Source organism: Pseudophryne corroboree, chromosome 5 (assembly GCF_028390025.1).
Source record: "Pseudophryne corroboree isolate aPseCor3 chromosome 5, aPseCor3.hap2, whole genome shotgun sequence".
In the NCBI taxonomy this organism is placed as follows: domain Eukaryota; kingdom Metazoa; phylum Chordata; class Amphibia; order Anura; family Myobatrachidae; genus Pseudophryne; species Pseudophryne corroboree.
In genome coordinates this window covers 15,107,629-15,119,966 of record NC_086448.1, presented here as the reverse complement: position 1 = coordinate 15,119,966, position 12,338 = coordinate 15,107,629, and the positions used below count along the sequence as shown (strand labels likewise).

The following is a 12,338-nucleotide window of genomic DNA, read 5'->3' as shown; positions in this document are numbered from 1 at the left end:
CTGCCTCCTGCACTCTACCTGTTACTTCATTCCCCTGCCTCCTGCACTCTACCTGCTACCCGATTCCTCTGCCTCCTGCACTCTACCTGTTACCTGATTCCTCTGCCTCCTGCACTCTACCTGTTACCTGATTCCTCTGCCTCCTGCACTCTACCTGTTACCTGATTCCTCTGCCTCCTGCACTCTACCTGTTACCTAATTCCTCTGCCTCCTGCACTCTACCTGTTACCCGATTCCTCTGCCTCCTGCACTCTACCTGTTACCTAATTCCTCTGCCTCCTGCACTCTACCTGTTAACCGATTCCTCTGCCTCCTGCACTCTACCTGTTACCTGATTCCTCTGCCTCCTGCACTCTACCTGTAACCCGATTCCTCTGCCTCCTGCACTCTACCTGTTACCTAATTCCTCTGCCTCCTGCACTCTTCCTATTAACCAATTCCTCTGCCTCCTGCACTCTACCTGTTACCCAATTCCTCTGCCTCCTGCACTCTACCTGTAACCCGATTCCTCTGCCTCCTGCACTCTACCTGTTACCTGATTCCTCTGCCTCCTGCACTCTTCCTATTAACCAATTCCTCTGCCTCCTGCACTTTACCTGTTACCCATTTCCTCTGCCTCCTGCACTGTACCTGTTACCCAATTCCTCTGCCTCCTGCACTCTTCCTGTTAACCGATTCCTCTGCCTCCTGCACTCTACCTGTTACCTGATTCCACTGCCTCCTGCACTCTACCTGTTACCTAATTTCTCTGCCTCCTGCACTCTACCTGTTACCTGATTCCTCTTCCTCCTGCACTCTACCTGTTACCTCATTCCCCAGCCTCCTGCACTCTACCTGCTACCTGATTCCTCTGCCTCCTGCACTCTACCTGTTACCTCATTCCCCTGCCTCCTGCACTCTACCTGTTACCCGATTCCTCTGCCTACTGCACTCTACCTGTTACCTGATTCCTCTGCCTCCTGCACTCTACCTGTTACCTGATTCCCCTGCCTCCTGCACTCTACCTGTTACCTCATTCCTCTGCCTCCTGCACTCTACCTGTTACCTCATTCCTCTGCCTCCTGCACTCTACCTGTTACCTCATTCCTCTGCCTCGTGCACTCTACCTGTTACCTCATTCCTCTGCCTCCTGCACTCTACCTGTTAACCGATTCCTCTGCCTCCTGCACTCTACCTGTTACCCAATTCCTCTGCCTCCTGCACTCTACCTGTTACCCGATTCCTCTGCCTCCTGCACTCTACCTGTTACCTCATTTCTCTGCCTCCTGCACTCTACCTGTTACCTGATTCCTCTGCCTCCTGCACTCTACCTGTTACCTCATTCCCCAGCCTCCTGCACTCTACCTGTTACCCGATTCCACTGCCTCCTGCACTCTACCTGTTACCTCATTTCTCTGCCTCCTGCACTCTACCTGTTACCTCATTCCTCTGCCTCCTGCACTCTACCTGTTACCTCATTCCTCTGCCTCCTGCACTCTACCTGTTACCTCATTCCTCTGCCTCGTGCACTCTACCTGTTACCTGATTCCTCTGCCTCCTGCACTCTACCTGTTAACCGATTCCTCTGCCTCCTGCACTCTACCTGTTACCCGATTCCTCTGCCTCCTGCACTCTACCTGTTACCTCATTCCCCAGCCTCCTGCACTCTACCTGTTACCTGATTCCACTGCCTCCTGCATTCTACCTGTTACCTGATACCCCGGCTCCTGCACTCTACCTGTTACCTGATTCCACTGCCTCCTGCATTCTACCTGTTACCTCATTCCTCTGCTTTCTGCACTCTACCTGTAACCTGATACCCCGTCTCCTGCACTCTACCTGTTACCCGATTCCACTGCCTCCTGCACTCTACCTGTTACCTGATTCCTCTGCCTCCTGCACTCTACCTGTTACCTGATTCCTCTGCCTCCTGCACTCTACCTGTTACCTGATTCCCCTGCCTCCTGCACTCTACCTGTTACCTGATTCCCCTGCCTCCTGCACTCTACCTGTTACCTGATTCCTCTGCCTCCTGCACTCTACCTGTTACCTCATTCCCCAGCCTCCTGCACTCTACCTGTTACCTGATTCCACTGTCTCCTGCACTCTACCTGTTACCTCATTTCTCTGCCTCCTGCACTCTACCTGTTACCTGATTCCTCTTCCTCCTGCACTCTACCTGTTACCTCATTCCCCAGCCTCCTGCACTCTACCTGCTACCTGATTCCTCTGCCTCCTGCACTCTACCTGTTACCTCATTCCACTGCCTCCTGCACTCTACCTGTTTCCTCATTTCTCTGCCTCCTGCACTCTACCTGTTACCTGATTCCACTGCCTCCTGCACTCTACCTGTTACTTCATTCCCCTGCCTCCTGCACTCTACCTGCTACCTGATTCCTCTGCCTCCTGCACTCTACCTGTTACCTCATTCCCCTGCCTCCTGCACTCTACCTGTTACCCGATTCCTCTGCCTACTGCACTCTACCTGTTACCTGATTCCTCTGCCTCCTGCACTCTACCTGTTACCTGATTCCCCTGCCTCCTGCACTCTACCTGTTACCTCATTCCTCTGCCTCCTGCACTCTACCTGTTACCTCATTCCTCTGCCTCCTGCACTCTACCTGTTACCTCATTCCTCTGCCTCGTGCACTCTACCTGTTACCTCATTCCTCTGCCTCCTGCACTCTACCTGTTAACCGATTCCTCTGCCTCCTGCACTCTACCTGTTACCCAATTCCTCTGCCTCCTGCACTCTACCTGTTACCCGATTCCTCTGCCTCCTGCACTCTACCTGTTACCTCATTTCTCTGCCTCCTGCACTCTACCTGTTACCTGATTCCTCTGCCTCCTGCACTCTACCTGTTACCTCATTCCCCAGCCTCCTGCACTCTACCTGTTACCCGATTCCACTGCCTCCTGCACTCTACCTGTTACCTCATTTCTCTGCCTCCTGCACTCTACCTGTTACCTCATTCCTCTGCCTCCTGCACTCTACCTGTTACCTCATTCCTCTACCTCGTGCACTCTACCTGTTACCTGATTCCTCTGCCTCCTGCACTCTACCTGTTAACCGATTCCTCTGCCTCCTGCACTCTACCTGTTACCCGATTCCTCTGCCTCCTGCACTCTACCTGTTACCTCATTCCCCAGCCTCCTGCACTCTACCTGTTACCTGATTCCTCTGCCTCCTGCACTCTACCTGTTACCTCATTTCTCTGCCTCCTGCACTCTACCTGTTACCTGATTCCTCTGCCTCCTGCACTCTACCTGTTACCTGATTCCTCTGCCTCCTGCACTCTACCTGTTACCTGATTCCTCTGCCTCCTGCACTCTACCTGTTACCTCATTCCCCAGCCTTCTGCACTTCTTCTGTTACCTGATTCTACTGCCTCCTGCATTCTACCTGTTACTTCATTCCCCTGCCTCCTGCACTCTACCTGCTACCTGATTCCCCTGCCTCCTGCACTCTACCTGTCACCTCATTCCCCTGCCTCCTACCTGTTACCTGATTCCACTGCCTCTTACACTCTACCTGTTACCCGATTCCTCTGCCTCCTGCACTCTACCTGTTACCCGATTCCACTGCCTCCTGCACTCTACCTGTTAACCGATTCCTCTGCCTCCTGCACTCTACCTGTTACCTGATTCCTCTGCCTCCTGCACTCTACCTGTTACCTGATTCCACTGCCTCCTGCACTCTACCTGTTACCTGGATTCCTCTGCCTCCTGCACTCTACCTGTTACCTGATTCCTCTGCCTCCTGCACTCTACCTGTTACCTGATTCCTCTGCCTCCTGCACTCTACCTGTTACCTGATTCCTCTGCCTCCTGCACTCTACCTGTTACCTCATTTCTCTGCCTCCTGCACTCTACCTGTTACCTCATTCCTCTGCCTCCTGCATTCTACCTGTTACCTCATTCCTCTGCCTCCTGCACTCTACCTGTTACCTCATTCCACTGCCTCCTGCATTCTACCTGTTACCTCATTCCTCTGCCTCCTGCACTCTACCTGTTACCTGATTCCACTGCCTCCTGCACTCTACCTGTTACCTGATTCCTCTGCCTCCTGCACTCTACCTGTTACCTGATTCCTCTGCCTCCTGCACTCTACCTGTTACCTGATTCCTCTGCCTCCTGCACTCTACCTGTTACCTGATTCCCCTGCCTCCTGCACTCTACCTGCTACCTGATTCCTCTGCCTCCTGCACTCTACCTGCTACCTCATTCCCCTGCCTCCTGCACTCTACCTGTTACCCGATTCCTCTGCCTACTGCACTCTACCTGTTACCTGATTCCTCTGCCTCCTGCACTCTACCTGTTACCTGATTCCTCTGCCTCCTGCACTCTACCTGTTACCTGATTCCACTGCCTCCTGCACTCTACCTGTTACCTCATTCCTCTGCCTCCTGCACTCTACCTGTTACCTCATTCCTCTGCCTCGTGCACTCTACCTGTTACCTGATTCCTCTGCCTCCTGCACTCTACCTGTTAACCGATTCCTCTGCCTCCTGCACTCTACCTGTTACCCAATTCCTCTGCCTCCTGCACTCTACCTGTTACCCAATTCCTCTGCCTCCTGCACTCTACCTGTTACCCAATTCCTCTGCCTCCTGCACTCTACCTGTTACCCGATTCCTCTGCCTCCTGCACTCTACCTGTTACCTGATTCCTCTGCCTCCTGCACTCTACCTGTTACCCGATTCCTCTGCCTCCTGCACTCTACCTGTTACCTAATTCCTCTGCCTCCTGCACTCTACCTGTTACCCGATTCCTCTGCCTCCTGCACTCTACCTGTTACCTAATTCCTCTGCCTCCTGCACTCTACCTGTTAACCGATTCCTCTGCCTCCTGCACTCTACCTGTTACCTGATTCCTCTGCCTCCTGCACTCTACCTGTAACCCGATTCCTCTGCCTCCTGCACTCTACCTGTTACCTAATTCCTCTGCCTCCTGCACTCTTCCTATTAACCAATTCCTCTGCCTCCTGCACTCTACCTGTTACCCAATTCCTCTGCCTCCTGCACTCTACCTGTAACCCGATTCCTCTGCCTCCTGCACTCTACCTGTTACCTGATTCCTCTGCCTCCTGCACTCTTCCTATTAACCAATTCCTCTGCCTCCTGCACTTTACCTGTTACCCATTTCCTCTGCCTCCTGCACTGTACCTGTTACCCAATTCCTCTGCCTCCTGCACTCTTCCTGTTAACCGATTCCTCTGCCTCCTGCACTCTACCTGTTACCTGATTCCACTGCCTCCTGCACTCTACCTGTTACCTAATTTCTCTGCCTCCTGCACTCTACCTGTTACCTGATTCCTCTTCCTCCTGCACTCTACCTGTTACCTCATTCCCCAGCCTCCTGCACTCTACCTGCTACCTGATTCCTCTGCCTCCTGCACTCTACCTGTTACCTCATTCCCCTGCCTCCTGCACTCTACCTGTTACCCGATTCCTCTGCCTACTGCACTCTACCTGTTACCTGATTCCTCTGCCTCCTGCACTCTACCTGTTACCTGATTCCCCTGCCTCCTGCACTCTACCTGTTACCTCATTCCTCTGCCTCCTGCACTCTACCTGTTACCTCATTCCTCTGCCTCCTGCACTCTACCTGTTACCTCATTCCTCTGCCTCGTGCACTCTACCTGTTACCTCATTCCTCTGCCTCCTGCACTCTACCTGTTAACCGATTCCTCTGCCTCCTGCACTCTACCTGTTACCCAATTCCTCTGCCTCCTGCACTCTACCTGTTACCCGATTCCTCTGCCTCCTGCACTCTACCTGTTACCTCATTTCTCTGCCTCCTGCACTCTACCTGTTACCTGATTCCTCTGCCTCCTGCACTCTACCTGTTACCTCATTCCCCAGCCTCCTGCACTCTACCTGTTACTCGATTCCACTGCCTCCTGCACTCTACCTGTTACCTCATTTCTCTGCCTCCTGCACTCTACCTGTTACCTCATTCCTCTGCCTCCTGCACTCTACCTGTTACCTCATTCCTCTGCCTCCTGCACTCTACCTGTTACCTCATTCCTCTGCCTCGTGCACTCTACCTGTTACCTGATTCCTCTGCCTCCTGCACTCTACCTGTTAACCGATTCCTCTGCCTCCTGCACTCTACCTGTTAACCGATTCCTCTGCCTCCTGCACTCTACCTGTTACCCGATTCCTCTGCCTCCTGCACTCTACCTGTTACCTCATTCCCCAGCCTCCTGCACTCTACCTGTTACCTGATTCCACTGCCTCCTGCATTCTACCTGTTACCTGATACCCCGGCTCCTGCACTCTACCTGTTACCTGATTCCACTGCCTCCTGCATTCTACCTGTTACCTCATTCCTCTGCCTTCTGCACTCTACCTGTTACCTGATACCCCGTCTCCTGCACTCTACCTGTTACCCGATTCCACTGCCTCCTGCACTCTACCTGTTACCTGATTCCTCTGCCTCCTGCACTCTACCTGTTACCTGATTCCTCTGCCTCCTGCACTCTACCTGTTACCTGATTCCCCTGCCTCCTGCACTCTACCTGTTACCTGATTCCCCTGCCTCCTGCACTCTACCTGTTACCTGATTCCTCTGCCTCCTGCACTCTACCTGTTACCTCATTCCCCAGCCTCCTGCACTCTACCTGTTACCTGATTCCACTGTCTCCTGCACTCTACCTGTTACCTCATTTCTCTGCCTCCTGCACTCTACCTGTTACCTTATTCCTCTTCCTCCTGCACTCTACCTGTTACCTCATTCCCCAGCCTCCTGCACTCTACCTGCTACCTGATTCCTCTGCCTCCTGCACTCTACCTGTTACCTCATTCCACTGCCTCCTGCACTCTACCTGTTTCCTCATTTCTCTGCCTCCTGCACTCTACCTGTTACCTGATTCCACTGCCTCCTGCACTCTACCTGTTACTTCATTCCCCTGCCTCCTGCACTCTACCTGCTACCTGATTCCTCTGCCTCCTGCACTCTACCTGTTACCTCATTCCCCTGCCTCCTGCACTCTACCTGTTACCCGATTCCTCTGCCTACTGCACTCTACCTGTTACCTGATTCCTCTGCCTCCTGCACTCTACCTGTTACCTGATTCCCCTGCCTCCTGCACTCTACCTGTTACCTCATTCCTCTGCCTCCTGCACTCTACCTGTTACCTCATTCCTCTGCCTCCTGCACTCTACCTGTTACCTCATTCCTCTGCCTCGTGCACTCTACCTGTTACCTCATTCCTCTGCCTCCTGCACTCTACCTGTTAACCGATTCCTCTGCCTCCTGCACTCTACCTGTTACCCAATTCCTCTGCCTCCTGCACTCTACCTGTTACCCGATTCCTCTGCCTCCTGCACTCTACCTGTTACCTCATTTCTCTGCCTCCTGCACTCTACCTGTTACCTGATTCCTCTGCCTCCTGCACTCTACCTGTTACCTCATTCCCCAGCCTCCTGCACTCTACCTGTTACCCGATTCCACTGCCTCCTGCACTCTACCTGTTACCTCATTTCTCTGCCTCCTGCACTCTACCTGTTACCTCATTCCTCTGCCTCCTGCACTCTACCTGTTACCTCATTCCTCTACCTCGTGCACTCTACCTGTTACCTGATTCCTCTGCCTCCTGCACTCTACCTGTTAACCGATTCCTCTGCCTCCTGCACTCTACCTGTTACCCGATTCCTCTGCCTCCTGCACTCTACCTGTTACCTCATTCCCCAGCCTCCTGCACTCTACCTGTTACCTGATTCCTCTGCCTCCTGCACTCTACCTGTTACCTCATTTCTCTGCCTCCTGCACTCTACCTGTTACCTGATTCCTCTGCCTCCTGCACTCTACCTGTTACCTGATTCCTCTGCCTCCTGCACTCTACCTGTTACCTGATTCCTCTGCCTCCTGCACTCTACCTGTTACCTCATTCCCCAGCTTTCTGCACTTCTTCTGTTACCTGATTCTACTGCCTCCTGCATTCTACCTGTTACTTCATTCCCCTGCCTCCTGCACTCTACCTGCTACCTGATTCCCCTGCCTCCTGCACTCTACCTGTCACCTCATTCCCCTGCCTCCTACCTGTTACCTGATTCCACTGCCTCTTGCACTCTACCTGTTACCCGATTCCTCTGCCTCCTGCACTCTACCTGTTACCCGATTCCACTGCCTCCTGCACTCTACCTGTTAACCGATTCCTCTGCCTCCTGCACTCTACCTGTTACCTGATTCCTCTGCCTCCTGCACTCTACCTGTTACCTGATTCCACTGCCTCCTGCACTCTACCTTTTACCTGATTCCACTGCCTCCTGCACTCTACCTGTTACCGGATTCCTCTGCCTCCTGCACTCTACCTGTTACCTGATTCCTCTGCCTCCTGCACTCTACCTGTTACCTGATTCCTCTGCCTCCTGCACTCTACCTGTTACCTGATTCCTCTGCCTCCTGCACTCTACCTGTTACCTCATTTCTCTGCCTCCTGCACTCTACCTGTTACCTCATTCCTCTGCCTCCTGCATTCTACCTGTTACCTCATTCCTCTGCCTCCTGCACTCTACCTGTTACCTCATTCCACTGCCTCCTGCATTCTACCTGTTACCTCATTCCTCTGCCTCCTGCACTCTACCTGTTACCTGATTCCACTGCCTCCTGCACTCTACCTGTTACCTGATTCCTCTGCCTCCTGCACTCTACCTGTTACCTGATTCCTCTGCCTCCTGCACTCTACCTGTTACCTGATTCCCCTGCCTCCTGCACTCTACCTGTTACCTGATTCCCCTGCCTCCTGCACTCTACCTGTTACCTGATTCCTCTGCCTCCTGCACTCTACCTGTTACCTGATTCCTCTGCCTCCTGCACTCTACCTGTTACCTCATTCCCCAGCCTCCTGCACTCTACCTGTTACCTGATTCCACTGTCTCCTGCACTCTACCTGTTACCTCATTTCTCTGCCTCCTGCACTCTACCTGTTACCTGATTCCTCTGCCTCCTGCACTCTACCTGTTACCTCATTCCCCAGCCTCCTGCACTCTACCTGCTACCTGATTCCTCTGCCTCCTGCACTCTACCTGTTACCTGATTCCACTGCCTCCTGCACTCTACCTGTTACTTCATTCCCCTGCCTCCTGCACTCTACCTGCTACCTGATTCCTCTGCCTCCTGCACTCTACCTGCTACCTCATTCCCCTGCCTCCTGCACTCTACCTGTTACCCGATTCCTCTGCCTACTGCACTCTACCTGTTACCTGATTCCTCTGCCTCCTGCACTCTACCTGTTACCTGATTCCCCTGCCTCCTGCACTCTACCTGTTACCTCATTCCTCTGCCTCCTGCACTCTACCTGTTACCTCATTCCTCTGCCTCGTGCACTCTACCTGTTACCTGATTCCTCTGCCTCCTGCACTCTACCTGTTAACCGATTCCTCTGCCTCCTGCACTCTACCTGTTACCCAATTCCTCTGCCTCCTGCACTCTACCTGTTACCCAATTTCTCTGCCTCCTGCACTCTACCTGTTACCCAATTTCTCTGCCTCCTGCACTCTACCTGTTACCCAATTCCTCTGCCTCCTGCACTCTACCTGTTACCCGATTCCTCTGCCTCCTGCACTCTACCTGTTACCTAATTCCTCTGCCTCCTGCACTCTACCTGTTACCCGATTCCTCTGCCTCCTGCACTCTACCTGTTACCTAATTCCTCTGCCTCCTGCACTCTACCTGTTACCCGATTCCTCTGCCTCCTGCACTCTACCTGTTACCTGATTCCTCTGCCTCCTGCACTCTTCCTATTAACCAATTCCTCTGCCTCCTGCACTCTACCTGTTACCCAATTCCTCTGCCTCCTGCACTGTACCTGTTACCCAATTCCTCTGCCTCCTGCACTCTTCCTGTTAACCGATTCCTCTGCCTCCTGCACTCTACCTGTTACCTGATTCCACTGCCTCCTGCACTCTACCTGTTACCTCATTTCTCTGCCTCCTGCACTCTACCTGTTACCTGATTCCACTGCCTCCTGCACTCTACCTGTTACCTGATTCCTCTGCCTCCTGCACTCTACCTGTTACCCGATTCCTCTGCCTCCTGCACTCTACCTGTAACCTGATTCCTGTCTCCTGCACTCTACCTGTTACCTGATTCCTCTGCCTCCTGCACTCTACCTGTTACCTAATTCCTCTGCCTCCTGCACTCTACCTGTTACCTGTTTCCTCTGCCTCCTGCACTCTACCTGTTACCTGATTCCTCTGCCTCCTGCACTGTACCCAGTACCATGGGGGTAATTCCAAGTTGATCGCAGCAGGATTTTTTTTAGCAGTTGGGCAAAACCATGTGCACTGCAGGGGGGGGGGGGGGGGGGGGGCAGATATAACATTTGCAGAGAGAGTTAGATATGGGTGGGTTATTTTGTTTCTGTGCAAGGTAAATACTGGCTGCTTTATTTTTACACTGCAAATTAGATTGCAGATTGAACACACCCCTCCCAAATCTATCTCTCTCTGCACATGTTATATCTGCCCCCCCCCTGCAGTGCACATGGTTTTGCCCAACTGCTAAAAAAATCCTGCTGCGATCAACTTGGAATTACCCCCAATGTGTCTTCATGTTGCTCAGTTCCACAAGAACTCTGCGCCTGCCCTCTACACTTTTCTCTTGGTCTTCTGCCCCCTGCCCTCGATACGGTCTCCTGAGTCCCCGTCCTCCTGCTCTTCTAGGACCCTATGTGCTCAGTCTCCTATTTCCCTCCATTGCATCCTAACACTCTGCTCCTGTCTCTGACTCTGCAGGACCTTTGTAAGGAGATGGAATCCAAGCAACACACGTATAACAGCGTCAATGACCGGCTCCAGCGCCTGTTGGCCACCAGCCCCCACCCACGGGGTTCAAGCGTTGAGCATCAAATCCGGATATTGGATCAGAAATGGGAAAGTGCGTCCAGCAAGGTGCAGGACAGGAAAGTGAGTGCTTGGTTATACACCTGGATGTATTGTGTTGTGTGTACACCTGGGTGTGTACTGATGGTTGTATTGTATGTGTGTGTGTCTCAGGGGTGCCTGTCGGACGGCCTGGCCATGATCACAGAGTTCCACAGCACCATGCAGGAAGTGTCTCAGTGGATCGGGCAGGCTGAGGGACGTCTCAACATGGCCGGATCTCCCAGCGTTGTCCTAGAAACGGTGACCAACCAAATCCAGGAGCACAAGGTGCGTCGTGGTGCAAAGTGTCCTACACAGGGGGCCTTGTCACATGTAACTGCGCAACAAACGCACAACTACAGTTGTGGCCCAAAAAATAAAATGCGGCAGCATGGAGGACGGAAATAATGAGAAAATACATTAATAGTGAACAGCAACTAATCTGTAAATAGGGTAATGCACAGAAACATGGAGGTTTACTGTTCTGCTCTGCACCATACGTCAGGACCGCCTTACTGGTGTGGCATTAGTGGAAAGCGTGACAACTGACCAGCATTAATGGTCTAATCCAATAGTTCTGAATGAAGATTCTAATATATATATATATATATATATATATACATACAGTGCATCCGGAAAGTATTCACAGCACTTCACTTTTTCCACATTTTGTTATGTTACAGCCTTATTCTATAATGGAATACATTTTTTCTCTCAAAATTTTACACACAATACCCCATAATGACAACGTGAAAAAAGATTTTTTGAGATTTTTGCAAATTTATTAAAAATAAAAAAACAAAAAAATCACATGTACATAAGTATTCACAGCCTTTGCTCAGTACTTTGTTGATGCACCTTTGGCAGCAATTACAGCCTCGCGTCTTTTTGAATATGATGCCACATGCTTGGCACACCTATTTTTGGGCACTTTGGCCCATTCCTCTGCAGCACCTCTCAAGCTCCATCAGGTTGGATGGGAAGCGTCGGTGCACAGCCATTTTCCGATCTCTCCAGAGATGTTCAATCGGATTCAAGTCTGGGCTCTGGCTGGGCCACTCAAGTACATTCACAGAGTTGTCCTGAAGCTACTCCTTTGATATCTTGGCTGTGTGCTTAGGGTCGTTGTCCTGCTGAAAAATGAACCGTCGCCCCAGTCTGAGGTCAAGAGCGCTCTGGAGCAGGTTTTCATCCAGGATGTCTCTGTACATTGCTGCATTCAACTTTCCCTCTATCCTGACTAGTCTCCCAGTTCCTGCCGCTAAAACACATCCCCACAGCATGATGCTGCCACCACCATGTTTCACTGTAGGGATGGTATTGGCCTGGTGATGAGCGGTGCATGGTTTCCTCCAAACATGACGCCTGGCATTCACGCCAGAGAGTTCAATCTTTGTCTCATCAGACCAGAGAATTTTGTTTCTCATGGTCTGAGAGTCCTACAGGTGCATTTTGGCAAACTCCAAGTGGGCTGCCATATGCTTTTTA

At 52.0% G+C, this 12,338-nt stretch overlaps 1 protein-coding gene across 1 annotated transcript in view; it reads left to right on the top strand.

The window, feature by feature from the left end:
- The window catches only part of PLEC (plectin), a 647,147-nt gene that overhangs the window by 534,107 nt on the left and 100,702 nt on the right, over positions 1–12,338 (top strand). Inside the window, exons 55-56 of the mRNA XM_063924739.1 lie at positions 10,722–10,892; positions 10,983–11,138. Of these exons, the coding sequence (XP_063780809.1) occupies positions 10,722–10,892; positions 10,983–11,138 (327 nt within the window). The remainder of the gene's footprint in view (positions 1–10,721; positions 10,893–10,982; positions 11,139–12,338) is intronic.